Here is a 21,142-nt window from a genome sequence, read left to right on the forward strand (position 1 = left end):
GATGTTGTCTATCTGGACTTGTAGAAAAAGTTTGAGAATGTCACATCGAAGGATGGCTGGTGTGATGAGACTGTGCTATTTTGATGTATTCTATATTTTAGTTAGAGTGCTTCAAATGCAATGTCTTTTTCGGTTTATCTGTTAAAACATGCTCAGAAAGCAGGTTAATGACTCCTTTTAGCTCGGAATGTGTTACTTTGTGCAGTTAATGGACCTTTTGTTTACTTACGTTCCCCTGGCTATTTCAGACTGTGTTGATTGACAGGATCATATGGGGCAGTCCTGGTTTTTATGTAGAAGAGAAATAGGTTTTTGCAAAGAAGTGTAGTTGCTGGAGAGGGCTTGTTAAAGATAACGGGCGGGATTTTACGGCCATGCCCGAGCGAGACCAGAAATTCTCGCCCAATGTCAATGGACATTTCCATTCTCCGTCCCTCGCCTGCTCCGATTCTGTGGTGAGCGCGGCGGTAGAATTCCGGTGAGCATTTAACAAGCAGCTTTTAGTCTCTGAAACCTCCAAGCCTGATAACCCGTCAAAGTGAATATGCCTGGATTTGCTAACTAGTTTTAAAGTGGAGTTGTGGCAGGCAATTGCTTGAAGTCAAAGCTGTTGAAGCCCATTCCCTCTCTCTGAAAACTCCAAGACTCTTAACAAAGGTTAAAGCAAGTACGCATGTGTTTTGCTAACTGTGTTCAAAGTGTGTTTTAAGCCTGTAAGAGAAATATTGCTTGATTGGAACTGATGGCTGAGTGTGTGGGAGGAGGGGGTTTGTTCGGGGGGAGGGGGAGTGATGTTGTTCAGGACTGGGAGCCAGGGCAGTTGAGTTCATCGGAGGTGATAGGTACTGTTGTGTTGAGTTGGTATCTACAAGACTGGTGTGGGACGAGCTGTACCAAACTGGGGCATAGTCTGCTCCAGTCGAGTAGACGATGGCAAGAACTGAGGTCCTTGAGGTTTCAATCAGCCAAGGATCAGCGTTCACCTCACTCCACCCGTCAGTACACAGTAAAACCCAGGGAAAACAGTGATCTTAAGGAGAAACAATTCAGCAACCGTGACCGTCTTGAATCCTGATATCATGAAGTCTAAAGCCATCAGCAATATGATCGTGATCTACAAGATTATAACTGGCAGACAAGGAACAATCTGTTTCCAATAGCTGATGCTGCAATGATTGGTGGACACAGGTTTACACATTTGAGTGAGAGGTGAAGGGAGGGATGTGAGGAAGAAATGTTTAAACAGCGAGTGCGAATGACCTGGAACTCACTGCCCACGAGGGTGGAAGTGGAAACAATCAATGAATTCGAAAGGGAATTGGATGGATACTGGAAAGAAATAAACCTGTGGAGCTACAGGGATAGAGAGGGAGATCGGGACTGACTAGATTGGTCTGTGGAGAGCCGGCATGTATTCAATGGGCCGAATGGCCCAATATTCTGCTGGAAAATCTCCATGACTAATCTTTGGTCTGCTGCTCTTAGTGCCTTCTAGTTTTCTGTGCACCTTATCTCCCCTCTCTGCTGCTGAGTCCTGGTGTCCCTCACACATTCTGTTTTATCTTCTTTCATTTTCTGCTTGTGCTTCCTCTCGCTCTGTCTCACCGTCTTCTCTACATGTAGCAGGAGGAGAATGTGCAACAAAAAGAGTGTCACAGCAAAGGGAGAGTGAGAGAGAAAGTGTATGTGTGCGGGAGTGAGCGTGAAAAGGATGTTTGTTGAGTGCTGAATGTCAGTGTGAGGGACGGGGGTGAGGTTTGAGCAGCCTCTGGCGGCAGCAAAAGCCTACTGCACCTGGTATTCCCAGGCGGTCTCCCATCCAAGTACTAACCAGGCCTGAGTCTGCTTAGCTTCCGAGATCAGACGAGATCGGGCGTTTTCAGACTAGTATGGCCATAGGCATTTGCTCACTCCTTCTCTCCCTCCTTAAAGGGGTCCAATCCCTTCACATTCATTCTTTTTCCTATTTGATACAATTACATTGCACACAAACATTTTCATTTGCATGCATTCCTCACCTCACTCTCTTTCTCTCTGCCTCACAGCCACACTCACCACAGCTCAGCCCCCACCTTCACTGCCGAGTGTTCAGCTTCAACGCTACCTCACTCACTCACTCAAACATGCACTCACTCAAACTCTGCTCCCTCATCCCTCAAAATACAGACACTCGAGAAGTAGCCTTCTCTCCCAGCTAATGTTCCCAACTCTGCTCACAGACAATCCTGGAGCTTTGATCATGTGACATTCCCACCGCATCGGATATCTGATCATGCAATTCCTCATCACGTCATGTCGGATCACGTGACTTTGACAATTGTTCCTCCCTTGTAAACAGGGATGTTCACTCCCCATTCCTGCCCACCTTTCACACAGCTCTCCATTACAGCCACTGGACCACAACCCCATGTGGCAATTTGTGCAGCCAACTTGTCCACCTTATTTTAACACACCTCCCACTCACACACACACATTCCAACCGCATGCTAGTCAGCTTCACTCTCCTCCTCCATCTAATTGCTGCTTATTGGCAGGGGGATGGACACCAGCTCATAGTCGGAGAAAAGAGGAATAAGGTGCATAAAGGAGTGTGTTGGACAGTCCGAGAGAAAGGGAGCAATTCCATACCGGATTCGATAGTAGATTCAGAAACACCGTGAGAAATGCAAAGACGGGATTACAAAGCACGTATGTAAACACACAAAGTGTGGTGAATAAGGTTGGTGAGCTGCAAGTACCAATATCCATCTGGGAATGTGATACAGTGGCAATAAAGGGAATGTGGTGGATGTTGTCTATCTGGACTTTTAGAAAAGGTTTGAGAATGTCACATCGAAGGCTGGCTGGTGTGATGAGACTGTGCTATTTTGATGTATTCTATGTTTGAGTTAGAGTGCTTCAAATGCAGTGTTTTTTTCGATTTGTCTGTTAAAACATGCAGCTCATTTGTTCAGAAAGCAGGTTAATGACTCCTTTTAGCTCGGAATGTGTTACTTTGTGCAGATAATGGACCTTTTGTTTACTTACGTTCTCCTGGCTATTTCAGACTATGTTGATTGACAGGGTCATATGGGGCAGTCCTTGCTTTAATGCAGAAGAGAAACAGGTTGCTGGAGAGGGCTGGTTAAAGATAACGGGCGGGATTTTACAGCCACGCTCGAGCGAGACCGGAAATTCTCGCCCAACGTCAACGGACATTTCCATTCTCCGTCCCTCTCCTGCTCCCATTTTGTGGTGGGCAGGGCGGTAGAATCCCGGTGAGCATCCTACAAGCAGCTTTTAGTCTCTGAAAGCCCCAATCCTGATAACCCAAATCAAAGTGAATATGCCTGGATTTGCTAACTAGTTTTAAAGTGGAGTGTGGCTGGGAATTGCTTGAAGTCAAAGCTGTTGAAGCCCATTCCCTCTCTCTGAAATCTCCAAGATTCTTAACAAAGGTTAAAGTAAGTACGCATGTGTTTTGCTAACTGTGTTCAAAGTGTGTTTAAAGGCTGTAAGAGAAATATTGCTTGATTGGAACTGATGGCCGGGGGTGTGGGAGGAGGGGGAGTGTTGAGGGGAGGAGGAGTGATGTTGCTCAGGACTGGGAGCCAGGGCAGTAGAGTTGATCAGGGTTACTGGAGTTGACAGGTACTGTTGTGTTGAGCTGGTATCTACAAGACTGCTGTGGGATGAGTTGTACCAAACTAGGGCACAGTATGCTCCAGTCGAGTAGACGATGGCAAGAGCTGAGGTCCCTGAAGTTTTGATCAGCCAAGGATCAGCGTTCACCTCACTCCACCCACAGTAAAACCCGGGGAAGACAATGATCATAACAAGAAAAAATTCAGCAAGCTCGGCCGTCTCGAATCCCGATATCACGATGTCTAAAACCAGCAGCAATATGATCGTGCCCTCCAAGATTATAACTGTGTGGCCAAACGGGCCACTTAAAATGGCGATTTGTAAAGCACTCTGGGACAATTGGACAAGAACCAAAACAGCAGGCTGCCACCCAAAAGACAGGGATAAACAGGCTGCAACTCAGACGACTGAATACACAGGATATGGGCCATCTCCACGACAAAAGGGACTTTCTGGTCAAACTGGGTTGTTTACCAGACATAGGGACGCCGCAACCCCTTATTTGGGAGGGAGATGTGTGTCCTATGTTCCTCCAGCACCTACAGACATGGCTGTTGGGGACACATCCAGAGGTTGGAGTGGCAGCACCCGATTGGACTTTATCGATCAGGGTAATCAAGTCCTGACCGATTGATTGGCAATGGCCAAAAGAGGCGCGAAAACCAACTGGATATAAAGGGTGCTGCACAACAGAAGCAGCTCTCTCTCTCTCTCTCTGACCCCACGAACGAGCTACAACAACAGTGACTGTCGCCAGCAACGACCAGCACGAGGAGAGCCACCACACCCGAGAAGGAAGGAAGACCAGAGCCAGAGTGCCAGACCAGACCCAAGGACCCGACTACGCAGAGGACTACCGAGACCAACGCACAGATAAAGGCCAATATCTGCTTGGGTACTTGTCAGTCACGCAAAGTTAAGTCAAGGCCTAGTATTGGACTTGAACTTTAGTATTTTCTGTAAGATAACTTATTGTTGGTTGTATGGGTGATTATTGATTGTGTGTTTTAAATAAATATTGGTTGTACTAACAAGAAGTCTACTCGCAATTCCTTGCCCATCGTATAAGGGTTAAAATAGACTGTGCGGCAGGCACAACAACTGGTACAGACAAGGAAAAATCTGTTTCCAATAGCTGATGCTACAATGATTGGTGGACACAGGTTTACAGATTTGAGTGAGAGGTGAAGGGAGGGATGTGAGGAAGAAATGTTTAAACAGCGAGTGCGAATGACCTGGAACTCACTGCCCACGAGGGTGGAAATGGAAACAATCTATGAATTCGAAAGGGAATTGGATGGATACTGGAAAGAAATAAACCTGTGGAGCTACAGGGATAGAGAGGGAGATCGGGACTGACTAGATTGGTCTGTGGAGAGCCGGCATGTATTCAATGGGCCGAATGGCCCAATATTCTGCTGGAAAATCTCCATGACTAATCTTTGGTCTGCTGCTCTTAGTGCCTTCTAGTTTTCTGTGCACCTTATCTCCCCTCTCTGCTGCTGAGTCCTGGTGTCCCTCACACATTCTGTTTTATCTTCTTTCATTTTCTGCTTGTGCTTCCTCTCGCTCTGTCTCATCGTCTTCTCTACATGTAGCAGGAGGAGAATGTGCAACAAAAAGAGTGTCACAGCAAAGGGAGAGTGAGAGAGAAAGTGTATGTGTGCGGGTGTGAGCGTGAAAAGGATGTTTGTTGAGTGCTGAATGTCAGTGTGAGGGACGGGGGTGAGGTTTGAGCAGCCTCTGGCGGCAGCAAAAGCCTACTGCACCTGGTATTCCCAGGCGGTCTCCCATCCAAGTACTAACCAGGCCTGAGTCTGCTTAGCTTCCGAGATCAGACGAGATCGGGCGTTTTCAGACTAGTATGGCCGTAGGCATTTGCTCACTCCTTCTCTCCCTCCTTAAAGGGGTCCAATCCCTTCACATTCATTCTTTTCATTACTTGATACAATTACATTGCACACACACATTTTCATTTGCATGCATTCCTCACCTCACTCTCTTTCTCTCTGCCTCACAACCACACTCACCAACTGCTCAGCCCCCACCTTCACTGCCGAGTCTTCAGCTTCAACGCTACCTCACTCACTCACTCAAACATGCACTCACTCAAACTCTGCTCCCTCATCCCTCAAAATACAGACACTCGAGAAGTAGCCTTCTCTCCCAGCTAATGTTCCCAACTCTGCTCACAGACAGTCCTGGAGCTTTAATCATGTGATATAGCGGCAACAAAGGGAATGTGGTGGATGTTGTCTATCTGGACTTCTGGAAAAAGTTTGAGAATGTACCACATCGAAGGCTGGCTGGTGTGATGAGACTGTGCTATTTTGATGTATTCTATGTTTGAGTTAGAGTGCTTCAAATGCAGTGTTTTTTTCGATTTGTCTGTTAAAACATGCAGCTCATTTGCTGAGAAAGCAGGTTCATAACTCCTTTTAGCTAGGAATGTGTTACTTTGTGCAGAAAAGATTTACTAGGATGCTACCGGGACTTGATGGATTGAGTTATAAGGAGAGGCTGAATAGACTGGGACTTTTCCCTCTGGAGCGTAGGAGACTGAGGGGTGACCTTATAGAGGTCTATAAAATAATGAGGGGCATGGACAAGGTAGATTGTCAATATCTTTTCCCAAAGGTAGCGGAGTCTAAAACGAGAGGGCATAGGTTTAAGGAGACAGGGAGGATATACAAAAGTGTCCAGAGGGGCAATTCTTTCACACAGAGGGTGGTAAGTGTCTGGAACAAGCTGCCAGAGGTAGTAGTGGAGGCGGGTACAATTTTATTTTTCAAAAAGCATTTAGATAGTTACATGGGTACGATGGGTACAGAGGGATATGGGTCAAATGCGGCCAATTGGGATCAGCTTCGGGGTTTAAAAAAAAAAGGGCGGCATGGACAAGTTGGGCCGAAGGGCCTGTTTCCATGCTGTAAACCCCTTTGACTCTATCAGTTAATGGACCTTTTGTTTACTTACATTCTCCTGGCTATTTCAGACTGTGTTGATTGACAGGATCATATGGGGCAGTCCTGGTTTTTATGCAGAAGAGAAACAAGTTTTTGCAAAGAAGTGAAGTTGCTCGAGAGGGCTGGTTAAAGATAACGGGCGGGATTTTACAGCCACGCTCGAGCGAGACCGGAAATTCTCGCCCAATGTCAATGGACATTTCCATTCTCCGTCCTTTGCCTGCTCCGATTCTGTGGTGGGCGCGGCGGTAGAATTCCGGTGAGCATCCTACAAGCAGCTTTTTGTCTTTGAAAGCTCCAAGCCTGATAACCCAAGTCAAAGTGAATATGCCTGGATTTCCTAACTAGTTTTAAAGTGGAGTTGTGGCTGGGAATTGCTTGAAGTCAAAGTTGTTGAAGCTCATTCCCTCTCTCTGATAACTCCAAGACTCTTAAGAAAGGTTAAAGTAAGTACGCCTGTGTTTTGCGAACTGTGTTCAAAGCGTGTTTGATGCCTATAAGAGAAATATTGCTTGATTGGAACTGATGGGGGGAGGGCGGGGGACGGGGGGCAGGGGGGGTGGGTGGGGTGTGTGTGGTGATGTTGTTCAGGACTGGGAGCCAGGGCAGTAGAGTTGATCAGGGTTACCGGAGATGATAGGTATTGTTGTGTTGAGTTGGGTATCTACAAGACTGGTGTGGGATGAGTTGCACCAAAGTGGGGCACAGTCTGCTCCAGTCAAGTAGATGATGGCAAGAGCTGAGGTCCCTGAGGTTTTGATCAGCCAAGGATCAGCGTTCACCTCACTCCACCCACAGTAAAACCCGGGGAAGACAATGATCTTAACAAGAAAAAATTCAGCAAGCTCGGCCGTCTCGAATCCCGACATCACGATGTCTAAAACCATCAGCAATATGAGCGTGATCTACAAGATTATAACTGGCACAGACAAAGAAAAATCTGTTTCCAATAGCTGATGCTGCAATGATTGGTGGACACAGGTTTACACATTTGAGTGAGAGGTGCAGGGAGGGATGTGAGGAAGAAATGTTTAAACAGCGAGTGCTAATGACCTGGAACTCACTGCCCACGAGGGTGGAAGTGGAAACAACCAATGAATTCAAAAGGAAATTGGATGGATACTGGAAAGAAATAAACCCGTGGAGCTACAGGGAAAGAGAGGGAGATCGGGACTGACTGGATTGGTCTGTGGAGAGCCGGCATGTATTCAATGGGCCGAATGGCCTCCTACACTGCTGTAAAATCACCATGACTAATCTTTGGTCTGCTGCTCTTAGTGCCTTCTAGTTTTCTGTGCACCTTATCTCTCCTCTCTGCTGCTGAGTCCTGGTGTCCCTCACACATTCTCTGTTTTATCTTCTTTCATTTTCATCTTGTGCTTCCTCTCGCTCTGTCTCATCGTCTTCTCCACATGTAGCAGGAGGAGAATGTGCAACTAAAAGAGTGTCACAGCAAAGGGAGAGTGAGAGAGAAAGTGTATGTGTGCGGGTGTGAGCGTGAAAAGGATGTTTGTTGAGTGCTGAATGTCAGTGTGAGGGAGGGGGGTGAGGTTTGAGCAGCCTCTGGCGGCAGCAAAAGCCTACTGCACCTGGTATTCCCAGGCGGTCTCCCATCCAAGTACTAACCAGGCCTGAGTCTGCTTAGCTTCCGAGATCAGACGAGATCGGGCGTTTTCAGACTAGTATGGCCGTAGGCATTTGCTCACTCCTTCTCTCCCTCCTTAAAGGGGTCCAATCCCTTCACGTTCAGTCTTTTTATTACTTGAGACAATTACACTGCACACACACATTTTCATTTGCATGCATTCCTCACCTCACTCTCTTTCTCTCTGCCTCACAGCCACACTCACCACAGCTCAGCCCCCACCTTCACTGCCGAGTATTCAACTTCAACGCTACCTCACTCACTCAAACATCCACTCACTCAAACATGCACTCCTCAACATGCCCTCATTCAAACTCTGCTCCCTCACCCCTCAAAATACAGACACTCGAGAACTTGCCTTCTCTCCCAGCTAATGTTCCCAACTCTGCTCACAGACAATCCTGGAGCTTTGATCATGTGACATTCCCACCACATCGGATATCTGATCATGCAATTCCTCATCACGTCATGTCGGCTCACGTGACTTTGACAATTGTTCCTCCCTTGTAAACAGGGATGTTCACTCCCCATTCCTGCCCACCTTTCACACAGCTCTCCATTACAGCCACTGGACCACAACCCCATGTGGCAATTTGTGCAGCCAACTTGTCCACCTTATTTCAACACACCTCCCACTCACACACACACATTCTAACTGCATGCTAGTCAGCTTCACTCTCCTCCTCCATCTGATTGCTGCTTATTGGCAGAGGGATGGAAACCAGCTTATAGTCAGAGAAAACAGGAATAAGGTGCATAAAGGAGTGTGTTGGACGAAGAGCAAAGAACAAACAAAATTAGAGCACAGGAACAGGCCCTACGGCCCTCCAAGCCTGCACCGACCTTGCTGCCCGACTTAACTAAAACCCCCTCCCCTTCCAGGGACCATATCCCTCTATTCCCATCCTATTCATGTATTTGTCAAGACGCCCCTTAAAAGTCACTACCCTATCCGCTTCCACTACCTCCCGTGGCAACGAGTTCCAGGCACCCACTACTCTCTTTGTAAAAAACCTGCCACATATATCTCCTTTAAACCTTGCCCCTCGCACCTTAAACCTGTGCCCCCTAGTAAAAATTGACTCTTCCACCCTGGGAAAAAGCTTCTGACTATCCACTCTGTCCATGCCTCTCATAATCTTGTAGACTTCTATCAGGTTGCCACTCAACCTCCATCGTTCGAGTGAGAACAAACCAAGTTTCTCCAACCTCTCCTCATAGCTACTGCCCTCCATACCAGGCAACATGCTGGTAAATCTTTTCTGTACCCTCTCCAAAGCCTCCACATCCTTCTGGTAGTATGGTGACCAGAATTGAACACTATATTCCAGGTGCGGCCTAACTAAGGTTCTATAAAGACAATCCGAGAGAAGGGAGCAATTCCGTACTGGATTCGATAGTAGATTCAGAAACACCGTGAGAAATGCAAAGACAGGATTACAAAGTACGTATGTAAACACACAATGTGTGGTGAATAAGGTTGGTGAGCTGCAAGCACCAATATCCATGTGGGAATGTGATATAGCGGCAACAAAGGGAATGTGGTGGATGTTGTCTATCTGGACTTCTGGAAAAAGTCTGAGAATGTACCACATCGAAGGCTGGCTGGTGTGATGAGACTGTGCTATTTTGATGTACTCTATGTTTGAGTTAGAGTGCTTCAAATGCAGTGTTTTTTTCGATTTGTCTGTTAAAACATGCAGCTCATTTGCTGAGAAAGCAGGTTCATAACTCCTTTTAGCTAGGAATGTGTTACTTTGTGCAGAAAAGATTTACTCGGATGCTACCGGGACTTGATGGATTGAGTTATAAGGAGAGGCTGAATAGACTGGGACTTTTCCCTCTGGAGCGTAGGAGGCTGAGGGGTGACCTTATAGAGGTCTATAAAATAATGAGGGGCATGGACAAGGTAGATAGTCAATATCTTTTCCCAAAGGTAGCGGAGTCTAAAACTAGAGGGCATAGGTTTAAGGCAACAGGGGAGAGATACAAAAGTGTCCAGAGGGGCAATTCTTTCACACAGAGGGTGGTAAGTGTCTGGAACAAGCTGCCAGAGGTAGTAGTGGAGGCGGGTACAATTTTATTTTTCAAAAAGCATTTAGATAGTTACATGGGTACGATGGGTACAGAGGGATATGGGTCAAATGCGGCCAATTGGGATCAGCTTCGGGGTTTAAAAAAAAAAGGGCGGCATGGACAAGTTGGGCCGAAGGGCCTGTTTCCATGCTGTAAACCCCGTTGACTCTATCAGTTAATGGACCTTTTGTTTACTTACATTCTCCTGGCTATTTCAGACTGTGTTGATTGACAGGGTCATTTGGGGCAGTCCTGGTTTTTATGCAGAAGAGAAACAAGTTTTTGCAAAGAAGTGAAGTTGCTCGAGAGGGCTGGTTAAAGATAACGGGCGGGATTTTACAGCCACGCTCGAGCAAGACCGGAAATTCTCGCCCAATGTCAATGGACATTTCCATTCCCCGTCCTTTGCCTGCTCCGATTCTGTGGTGGGCGCGGCGGTAGAATTCCGGTGAGCATCGTACAAGCAGCTTTTTGTCTTTGAAAGCTCCAAGCCTGATAACCCAAGTCAAAGTGAATATGCCTGGATTTCCTAACTAGTTTTAAAGTGGAGTTGTGGCAGGGAATTGCTTGAAGTCAAAGTTGTTGAAGCTCATTCCCTCTCTCTGATAACTCCAAGACTCTTAAGAAAGGTTAAAGTAAGTACGCCTGTGTTTTGCGAACTGTGTTCAAAGCGTGTTTGATGCCTATAAGAGAAAGATTGCTTGATTGGAACTGATGGGGGAAGGGCGGGGGACGGGGGGGTGGGTGGGGTGTGTGTGGTGATGTTGTTCAGGACTGGGAGCCAGGGCAGTAGAGTTGATCAGGGTTACCGGAGATGATAGGTACTGTTGTGTTGAGCTGGGTATCTACAAGACTGGTGTGGGATGAGTTGCACCAAAGTGGGGCACAGTCTGCTCCAGTCGAGTAGATGATGGCAAGAGCTGAGGTCCCTGAGGTTTTGATCAGCCAAGGATCAGCGTTCACCTCACTCCACCCACAGTAAAACCCGGGGAAGACAATGATCTTAACAAGAAAAAATTCAGCAAGCTCGGCCGTCTCGAATCCCGCCATCACAATGTCTAAAACCGTCAGCAATATGATCGTGATCTACAAGATTATAACTGGCACAGACAAAGAAAAATCTGTTTCCAATAGCTGATGCTATGGTGATTGGTGGACACAGGTTTACAGATTTGAGTGAGAGGTGCAGGGAGGGATGTGAGGAAGAAATGTTTAAACAGCGAGTGCTAATGACCTGGAACTCACTGCCCACGAGGGTGGAAGTGGAAACAACCAATGAATTCAAAAGGAAATTGGATGGATACTGGAAAGAAATAAACCTGTGGAGCTACAGGGATAGAGAGGGAGATCGGGACTGACTGGATTGGTCTGTGGAGAGCCGGCATGTATTCAATGGGCCGAATGGCCTCCTACTCGGCTGTAAAATCACCATGACTAATCTTTGGTCTGCTGCTCTTAGTGCCTTCTAGTTTTCTGTGCACCTTATCTCCCCTCTCTGCTGCTGAGTCCTGGTGTCCCTCACACATTCTCTGTTTTATCTTCTTTCATTTTCATCTTGTGCTTCCTCTCGCTCTGTCTCATCGTCTCCTCTACATGTAGCAGGAGGAGAATGTGCAACAAAAAGAGTGTCACAGCAAAGGGAGAGTGAGAGAGAAAGTGTATGTGTGCGGGAGTGAGCGTGAAAAGGATGTTTGTTGAGTGCTGAATGTCAGTGTGAGGGAGGGGGGTGAGGTTTGAGCAGCCTCTGGTGGCAGCAAAAGCCTACTGCACCTGGTATTCCCAGGCGGTCTCCCATCCAAGTACTAACCAGGCCTGAGTCTGCTTAGCTTCCGAGATCAGACGAGATCGGGCGTTTTCAGACTAGTATGGCCATAGGCATTTGCTCACTCCTTCTCTCCCTCCTTAAAGGGGTCCAATCCCTTCACGTTCAGTCTTTTTATTACTTGAGACAATTACACTGCACACACACATTTTCATTTGCATGCATTCCTCACCTCACTCTCTTTCTCTCTGCCTCACAGCCACACTCACCACAGCTCAGCCCCCACCTTCACTGCCGAGTATTCAACTTCAACGCTACCTCACTCACTCAAACATCCACTCACTCAAACATGCACTCCTCAACATGCCCTCATTCAAACTCTGCTCCCTCACCCCTCAAAATACAGACACTCGAGAACTTGCCTTCTCTCCCAGCTAATGTTCCCAACTCTGCTCACAGACAATCCTGGAGCTTTGATCATGTGACATTCCCACCACATCGGATATCTGATCATGCAATTCCTCATCACGTCATGTCGGCTCACGTGACTTTGACAATTGTTCCTCCCTTGTAAACAGGGATGTTCACTCCCCATTCCTGCCCACCTTTCACACAGCTCTCCATTACAGCCACTGGACCACAACCCCATGTGGCAATTTGTGCAGCCAACTTGTCCACCTTATTTCAACACACCTCCCACTCACACACACACATTCTAACTGCATGCTAGTCAGCTTCACTCTCCTCCTCCATCTGATTGCTGCTTATTGGCAGAGGGATGGAAACCAGCTTATAGTCAGAGAAAACAGGAATAAGGTGCATAAAGGAGTGTGTTGGACGAAGAGCAAAGAACAAACAAAATTAGAGCACAGGAACAGGCCCTACGGCCCTCCAAGCCTGCACCGACCTTGCTGCCCGACTTAACTAAAACCCCCTCCCCTTCCAGGGACCATATCCCTCTATTCCCATCCTATTCATGTATTTGTCAAGACGCCCCTTAAAAGTCACTACCCTATCCGCTTCCACTACCTCCCGTGGCAACGAGTTCCAGGCACCCACTACTCTCTTTGTAAAAAACCTGCCACATATATCTCCTTTAAACCTTGCCCCTCGCACCTTAAACCTGTGCCCCCTAGTAAAAATTGACTCTTCCACCCTGGGAAAAAGCTTCTGACTATCCACTCTGTCCATGCCTCTCATAATCTTGTAGACTTCTATCAGGTTGCCACTCAACCTCCATCGTTCGAGTGAGAACAAACCAAGTTTCTCCAACCTCTCCTCATAGCTACTGCCCTCCATACCAGGCAACATGCTGGTAAATCTTTTCTGTACCCTCTCCAAAGCCTCCACATCCTTCTGGTAGTATGGTGACCAGAATTGAACACTATATTCCAGGTGCGGCCTAACTAAGGTTCTATAAAGACAATCCGAGAGAAGGGAGCAGTTCCGTACTGGATTCGATAGTAGATTCAGAAACACCGTGAGAAATGCAAAGACAGGATTACAAAGTACGTATGTAAACACACAATGTGTGGTGAATAAGGTTGGTGAGCTGCAGCACCAATATCCATGTGGGAATGTGATATAGCGGCAACAAAGGGAATGTGGTGGATGTTGTCTATCTGGACTTCTGGAAAAAGTCTGAGAATGTACCACATCGAAGGCTGGCTGGTGTGATGAGACTGTGCTATTTGATGTATTCTATGTTTGAGTTAAAGTGCTTCAAATGCAGTGTTTTTTTCGATTTGTCTGTTAAAACATGCAGCTCATTTGCTGAGAAAGCAGGTTCATAACTCCTTTTAGCTAGGAATGTGTTACTTTGTGCAGAAAAGATTTACTCGGATGCTACCGGGACTTGATGGATTGAGTTATAAGGAGAGACCGAATAGACTGGGACTTTTCCCTCTGGAGCGTAGGAGGCTGAGGGGTGACCTTATAGAGGTCTATAAAATAATGAGGGGCATGGACAAGGTAGATAGTCAATATCTTTTCCCAAAGGTAGCGGAGTCTAAAACTAGAGGGCATAGGTTTAAGGCGACAGGGGAGAGATACAAAAATGTCCAGAGGGGCAATTCTTTCACACAGAGGGTGGTAAGTGTCTGGAACAAGCTGCCAGAGGTAGTAGTGGAGGCGGGTACAATTTTATTTTTCAAAAAGCATTTAGATAGTTACATGGGTACGATGGATACAGAGGGATATGGGTCAAATGCGGCCAATTGGGATTAGCTTCGGGGTTTTAAAAAAGGGCAGCATGGACAAGTTGGGCCGAAGGGCCTGTTTCCATGCTGTAAACCCCTTTGACTCTATCAGTTAATGGACCTTTTGTTTACTTACATTCTCCTGGCTATTTCAGACTGTGTTGATTGACAGGATCATATGGGGCAGTCCTGGTTTTTATGCAGAAGAGAAACAAGTTTTTGCAAAGAAGTGAAGTTGCTCGAGAGGGCTGGTTAAAGATAACGGGCGGGATTTTACAGCCACGCTCGAGCGAGACTGGAAATTCTCGCCCAATGTCAATGGACATTTCCATTCTCCGTCCTTTGCCTGCTCCGATTCTGTGGTGGGCAGGGCGGTAGAATTCCGGTGAGCATCCTACAAGCAGCTTTTAGTCTCTGAAAGCTCCAAGCCTGATAACCCAAGTCAAAGTGAATATGTCTGGATTTCCTAACTAGTTTTAAAGTGGAGTTGTGGCAGGGAATTGCTTGAAGTCAAAGTTGTTGAAGCTCATTCCCTCTCTCTGATAACTCCAACTCTTAAGAAAGGTTAAAGTAAGTACGCCTGTGTTTTGCGAACTGTGTTCAAAGCGTGTTTGATGCCTATAAGAGAAATATTGCTTGATTGGAACTGATGGGGGAAGGGCGGGGGCGGGGGGGCGATGTGTGTGGTGATGTTGTTCAGGACTGGGAGCCAGGGCAGTAGAGTTGATCAGGGTTACCGGAGATGATAGGTACTGTTGTGTTGAGCTGGGTATCTACAAGACTGGTGTGGGATGAGTTGCACCAAAGTGGGGCACAGTCTGCTCCAGTCGAGTAGATGATGGCAAGAGCTGAGGTCCTTGAGGTTTCGAACAGCCAAGGATCAGCGTTCACCTCACTCCACCCACAGTAAAACCCGGGGAAGACAATGATCTTAACAAGAAAAAATTCAGCAAGCTCGGCCGTCTCGAATCCCGACATCACGATGTCTAAAACCACCAGCAATATGATCGTGATCTACAAGATTATAACTGGCACAGACAAGGAAAAATCTGTTTCCAATAGCTGATGCTATGGTGATTGGTGGACACAGGTTTACAGATTTGAGTGAGAGATGCAGCGAGGGATGTGAGGAAGAAATGTTTAAACAGCGAGTGCTAATGACCTGGAACTCACTGCCCACGAGGGTGGAAGTGGAAACAACCAATGAATTCTAAAGGAAATTGGATGGATACTGGAAAGAAATAAACCTGTGGAGCTACAGGGATAGAGAGGGAGATCGGGACTGACTGGATTGGTCTGTGGAGAGCCAGCATGTATTCAATGGGCCGAATGGCCTCCTACACTGCTGTAAAATCACCATGACTAATCTTTAGTCTGCTGCTCTTAGTGCCTTCTAGTTTTCTGTGCACCTTATCTCCCCTCTCTGCTGCTGAGTCCCAGTGTCCCTCACACATTCTCTGTTTCATCTTCTTCTATTTTCCTCTCGCTCTGTCTCATCGTCTTCTCCACATGTAGCAGGAGGAGAATGTGCAACAAAAAGAGTGTCACAGCAAAGGGAGAGTGAGAGAGAAAGTGTATGTGTGCGGGTGTGAGCGTGAAAAGGATGTTTGTTGAGTGCTGAATGTCAGTGTGAGGGACGGGGGTGAGGTTTGAGCAGCCTCTGGCGGCAGCAAAAGCCTACTGCACCTGGTATTCCCAGGCGGTCTCCCATCCAAGTACTAACCAGGCCTGAGTCTGCTTAGCTTCCGAGATCAGACGAGATCGGGCGTTTTCAGACTAGTATGGCCGTAGGCATTTACTGTTCTGCTTTTTGCTCACTTAAAGGCACTCAGTCCTGACACTAATTCTCGTTGCAGTCTTTTACTTCAGTTAATGGTAAACTCTCGGCTCAAAAAGAATGAAATTACAGAATGCCTGAAGTTACCAATCACGTTAGTTTTCTCAAGATCACACTTGAACAAACCTTTAGAATTTTTGACGAAACAGAAAAATTGAGCAAGAAAAATATACTGGATATGGTTTATACTGATTTCAAAAGCGTTGACACAGGTCTCATGACAACCATCTTAACTCGTGAAATTTGCTCCCATGGATTGGGATATATTTGCAGCAAGGGTTAGGGTTAAATGCCAATTTGCCTGAGGCGAAAGTGAGCAGAATGCACATGAAAAGATGATTTCACAGTCTCACACTGGCATTTGATGGGTGGGGGTGTTTATAAAATGCAGCTCGTGGCTGACACGCCACCTTCCTGCCCATCCCGACCTATCGCCTATTTTGTAAGATTTAATGGATGTACAGGCCAGTCCATTCACACCTTGGCCGAGTGAGGGGCTTTTGAGTTGTCAATTAATGCCTACTTTGTGCCTTCTGCCACCCACACCTCTATCTGATGCATGTCAAATTAAGGCTTATTTGAAGTGGATAGCCAGGCAGATTTTATTACCTAGGTTTGGGCAAGAAGGGGGGCACATTCTTTGGGGTCCCCAATGGGTGTTGGAGGCACACACCCTCACAAAGGTCATATTTCCCCCTCCTTTAGCACTTCTGCAGGTTCCCTAACCCCATCTCCCATCTCCTCACCCCGCTGTTATCCTGCCACCCAGGTCCTGTCGATGGCCCGGGCATACCTTCAGTCCAGCCTCCATCAGTCCTCCTTCAGGGACTGCTTGTCGACACAGCAGTGGCCACTCCTCGAACTTAGCACTGATGGGACGCCAGAGCTACTACTCAACCTGATTGGCCAGCAGCTCTCTAAGACCAGACCTCCTGTCCAGATGGAGGTGGCAGACCCATCCCGAGCCAATCAGTAACCCTGCCCAGTGTCAAATGGCTGTTGAACAGCCAGCTTCTCTGTGGGTGATTCCTCATCTGACCTTTCAGCCCAGGGTTGGGGAGGCACCGGGAACACAGCACTCCTTAAAATCCACCCCAAAGTAACTGCTTTGATCTGCTGGTTTTAACTAACATTCTTTGTGAGAACTTTACCAGCACCTCTCTCGACTCCTCCACTGTTGCTAACTCATCAGACTACTTAAATAAAAGTAAATTACTGTGGATGCTGGAATCTGAAACAAAAACAGAAAATGTTGGAAAATCTCAGCAGGTCTGACAGCATCTGTGAGAGATGCAGGGAGGGATAATAGAGCCAATGTTTTGAATCTGGATGATCCTCAAGGTTCTGGGTGACCCTTAAGCTCTGTTCTCTCTCCACACTTGCTGTCAGACCTGCTGAGATTTCCCAGTATTTTCTGATTTTGTTATCGGATTGTTTATTGGGCATCCCGTATTGGGTGAGCAGAAATTTCCTCCAATTAATTTATTGGGAAGACTGACGCCATGGTCTTTGGTCCCTGTTCCAGATTCCATCACTAGCTACAGAACCCATCTCCTCTCCCCGGTGACAGTCTAAGGTTATGCCACTCTGTTCACATTTGATCCTGAAATGAGCTTTCAACCTGGTATTCGCACCATCAGTAAGACCTCCGATTCCCACCTCTGTGACACTGGATAACTTCACCCCTGTCTCAGCTCATCTGTTGCTGAAGGTTTTGTTATTTCTATACTCGACTATTCCAAAGCGCTCCTGGTGGTTTTCCACACTCTACTCTCTGCAAACTTGAGGTCATCCAAAACTCTGCTGCCCCTGTCTTAACTCATGCCAGGTCCTGTTTCCTTATGACCTTTTGCTCTCTGACCTACATTGGCTCCTGGCCAAGCGACATCTTAATTTTAAATTTCTCATCCTCGTTTGTAAATCCCTCCAGGGCCTCTCCCACTCTCTATCTCCAATCCATGGCCCTCCCAGATATCTGTGATTCTCTAATTCTGGCATTCATGCACTCAATGTATGTATTGCTCCATCACTGGTGGCCAAGCGTTCACTTGCCTTGGTTCTTAGCTGTGAAACTCGTTCTCTAGACCTCTCTACCTCTCCACTTTACTTTCCACTTTTAAGAGATTCCTTCAAACCTACCTCTTTGACCAAGCTTTTTGGTCATCTGACCTAATATCTCCTTATGTAACTGGGTATCATACTTGTTTTATAACGTGAAGCATCTTCAGATGTTTCTTTACTTTAAAAGCATTATATTAATATGACTTGTTAATAAACTCCTTACATAATCTCAGTTTGTATCAATACATAGTTGATGATTCTGATTGTGGTCTCACCTGTAACAGATTTGACATTCACACAATTTCAGCCTCACATAAGACTTTGCAATAATTCATTTATGTCTGTTTTATGGATGAGGCCATCAATTATTAATTTCCAGCAAGCTGCTGAGGAGTTATCAAAAGAGACAGCTCTGGGAAGAGCTCTTTGTGTGGAGTTGAATCAAACAAACTGAAATCTTCCTATGAAGGCTGGCAGATTTCAGCCAACCTCCACAGCTTGGAAAGGAAAATGCAGGAAGTAGACTGGGCAGACAGAGGGCAAGTTCAGTTGAGGAAGATATGTAGAGTACTGTATCTTGTAAGATTGGGAGTTCAATGCAAGTGATAATGTTTCCAACAGAGCAGAGAATCAGAGGGTCAATCATTGCACAGGTCTGAACAATTAGATAAAGATGTCAAAAAGGAAAATGGAATTTTTTGATTTTTCAGCCTGGAGATGTAGAATGAAATTGCAAGGAAGGAATGATCAGCTTGTACAAGATCTTGCTTAGATAGAAAGCGGTGATTATGTATAGTGGGTCCCCTATTATAGGAAGGAGCTAAAGCAATAGGAAAAGGTCGGTGGAAATTTACTGGAATGGGATGGTGGGATTTTCAATTTCAAAGTATTGAGAAGTTAGGGTTTCTCCCTGAAGCTGAGAGGGTTAAGGACTGACCTCAGAGATTTTCCAGATTATGAAGGGCTTGAAGAAAGTGAATCGTGACAAATTGTATCCATTGCTGAGATAAATAAAGTTTATTTATTAGTGTCACAAGTAGGCTTACATTAACACTGCAATGAAGTTACTGTGAAAATCCCCTAGTTGCCACACTCCGGCACCTGCTCGAGTGCACTGAGGGAGAATTTAGTATGGCCAATGCACCAAACCAGCATGTCTTTTGGATAATAATAATGAACATTCACAGGTTTAAGACCATCTCAAAAATTTAAAAGGAGTTTAAAATATTTCCTGACACAAGAGGTGGCTAGGTCATTGAATTCTCTGCCATAAACCGATGACACGGAGTCAATGAGCACTTTTAAAGAGGGTTAGGTTTAAAAGGGTAAAAGAGGAATATGAAAGGTTATGGGGGAAGAGCAGGAAAGTGGGATAAAAAAGGGTATTAAAGGAGACTGGGTTTAAAAATCATAGAATCACAGAGGAGAAGAAGAGGAGCTTTATAAAGAGTACAAGGAATGAACAAGAGAGTATTAAATTAGATATGGAGAAAAAGGCAAGTACAGACTTGAAGAGATGGTAAAGATGGAATGTCTGGAACATTCTATGATTCCAAGTTTGGCAACAGGCAGGGTGTCAAATGCCAGTTGATCCGACATTAGCAGCAGCTGACTCTAGTGCTCCGATTATTTTTCCTATTTCTGGCCACTCACAGCAACAATAACTTGCATTCGAATAGCACCTTTCACAATCCAAGACTAGGATTAACGCAGAGGTCAAGAACCTACTTGGTGGACAGATATTTGAGATCCTCTTTCCAGGAGGTGCGAGAGCTGGGTGTGTCTATGTGATCTTCTGAGGCTCCTCGAGGAGGTTCGGGAACGAAGATGATGAGGAAGATGAAGATCAAGAGTCCCATACACGGGGTCACCTGTGGAACCGAGCAAATCAAGTGTGCCGCTGATTTCAATCTTTCAAGTACAATTGGAAACCAGCATCAATAGTTGTTTTTCTATATTTACAGACGGACAACAATGTTTCTGTGAAAAGTCAACCTGTTGGATAAATCTGACAGCATTCCCAGGAACTGTCTCACATTTACAGCCTGGCTGGTGACTTGGCACAGTCCAGCACATCTTTAGAGCAGCTATCATATTCTTACTGTTGTTCCTACAAAACTAAAGAGGAATCAAACCCCAGATACACTCTATCCTCCATGTACACAGCATAGTAGCACAGTGGTTAGCACTGCTGCCTCACAGTGCCAGGGACCCGGGTTCAATTCCGGCCTTGGGTCACTGTGTGGGTGGAGTTTGCACATTCTCCCCATGTCTGCGTGGATTTCCTCCGGGTGCTCCGGTTTCCTCCCACGCTCCAAAGATCTGTGGGTTAGGTTGATTGGCCATGCTAAGTTGTCCCTTAGTGTCAGGGCATTAGCAGGGTAAATATGTGGGGTAACGGGCATTGGCCTGGGTGAAATTGTCAGTGCAGGCTCGATAGGCTGAATGGCCTCCTTCTGCACTGTCGTGATTCTATCTGGAATGCCAAGGTTGGTGTCCAGGTCAGGGAACAATTCTCCCCAGATGCCCAAGATCTCACAAGGCAGAGGGCAGGCTCTTTGTCCCTCATCTTTGAGAAGATACTGCTGTAATAATGTGGGAGTGAGGAGTAACAGCCATGTGATAATGTAAAGGGAGTCACATGAGTCATGGTAGTCTGAATGGAGATAGCTCATGGTTTGGATTGAAGAAGCCGATGTATATCTGTATATAGTTATACAATAAGTAGTTACTGTTTGGACTCCATGCCACTGAAGCTCTTCCTTAGACAACCACAATATACAAGAAATGTGTGAGGTGTTACTCAGACAATGCACAGCACACTCCATTGTTACCTTCCCAAAAGCATATCAATGGCTACCTGTTCCATGTGACATGTGCTGATTTTATTCAGACTGAGTCAGCGCCAGAGCGTACCATTGCCCTAGGGCTCAGCGTTAAAACATTTCTAAACTCTGGATGGACTGCTTTGCA

At 46.2% G+C, this 21,142-nt stretch overlaps 1 protein-coding gene and 5 non-coding genes across 11 annotated transcripts in view; all 6 read right to left on the reverse strand.

Annotated features, from left to right (window-relative positions):
• LOC144501430 (protein spinster homolog 1-like) overlaps nt 1-21,142 on the reverse strand; it is a 205,321-nt gene that overhangs the window by 114,701 nt on the left and 69,478 nt on the right. For all 6 annotated transcript variants that reach the window (XM_078225171.1, XM_078225174.1, XM_078225172.1 and 3 more), the window contains one exon: nt 19,898-20,040. In XM_078225171.1, coding sequence (XP_078081297.1) covers nt 19,898-20,040 — 143 coding nt within the window. The remainder of the gene's footprint in view (nt 1-19,897; nt 20,041-21,142) is intronic.
• On the reverse strand, nt 1,783-1,901 carry LOC144502129 (5S ribosomal RNA). The gene has a single exon (XR_013499271.1). It is a non-coding gene; the product is annotated as a 5S ribosomal RNA (ribosomal RNA).
• Nucleotides 5,382-5,500, reverse strand: LOC144502186 (5S ribosomal RNA). Its single transcript, XR_013499312.1, has one exon. It is a non-coding gene; the product is annotated as a 5S ribosomal RNA (ribosomal RNA).
• On the reverse strand, nt 8,168-8,286 carry LOC144502198 (5S ribosomal RNA). The gene has a single exon (XR_013499317.1). It is a non-coding gene; the product is annotated as a 5S ribosomal RNA (ribosomal RNA).
• Nucleotides 12,070-12,188, reverse strand: LOC144502141 (5S ribosomal RNA). The gene has a single exon (XR_013499281.1). It is a non-coding gene; the product is annotated as a 5S ribosomal RNA (ribosomal RNA).
• On the reverse strand, nt 15,946-16,064 carry LOC144502079 (5S ribosomal RNA). Its single transcript, XR_013499246.1, has one exon. It is a non-coding gene; the product is annotated as a 5S ribosomal RNA (ribosomal RNA).

This window comes from Mustelus asterias, chromosome 12 (assembly GCF_964213995.1).
Source record: "Mustelus asterias chromosome 12, sMusAst1.hap1.1, whole genome shotgun sequence".
Classification (NCBI taxonomy): Eukaryota; Metazoa; Chordata; class Chondrichthyes; order Carcharhiniformes; family Triakidae; genus Mustelus; species Mustelus asterias.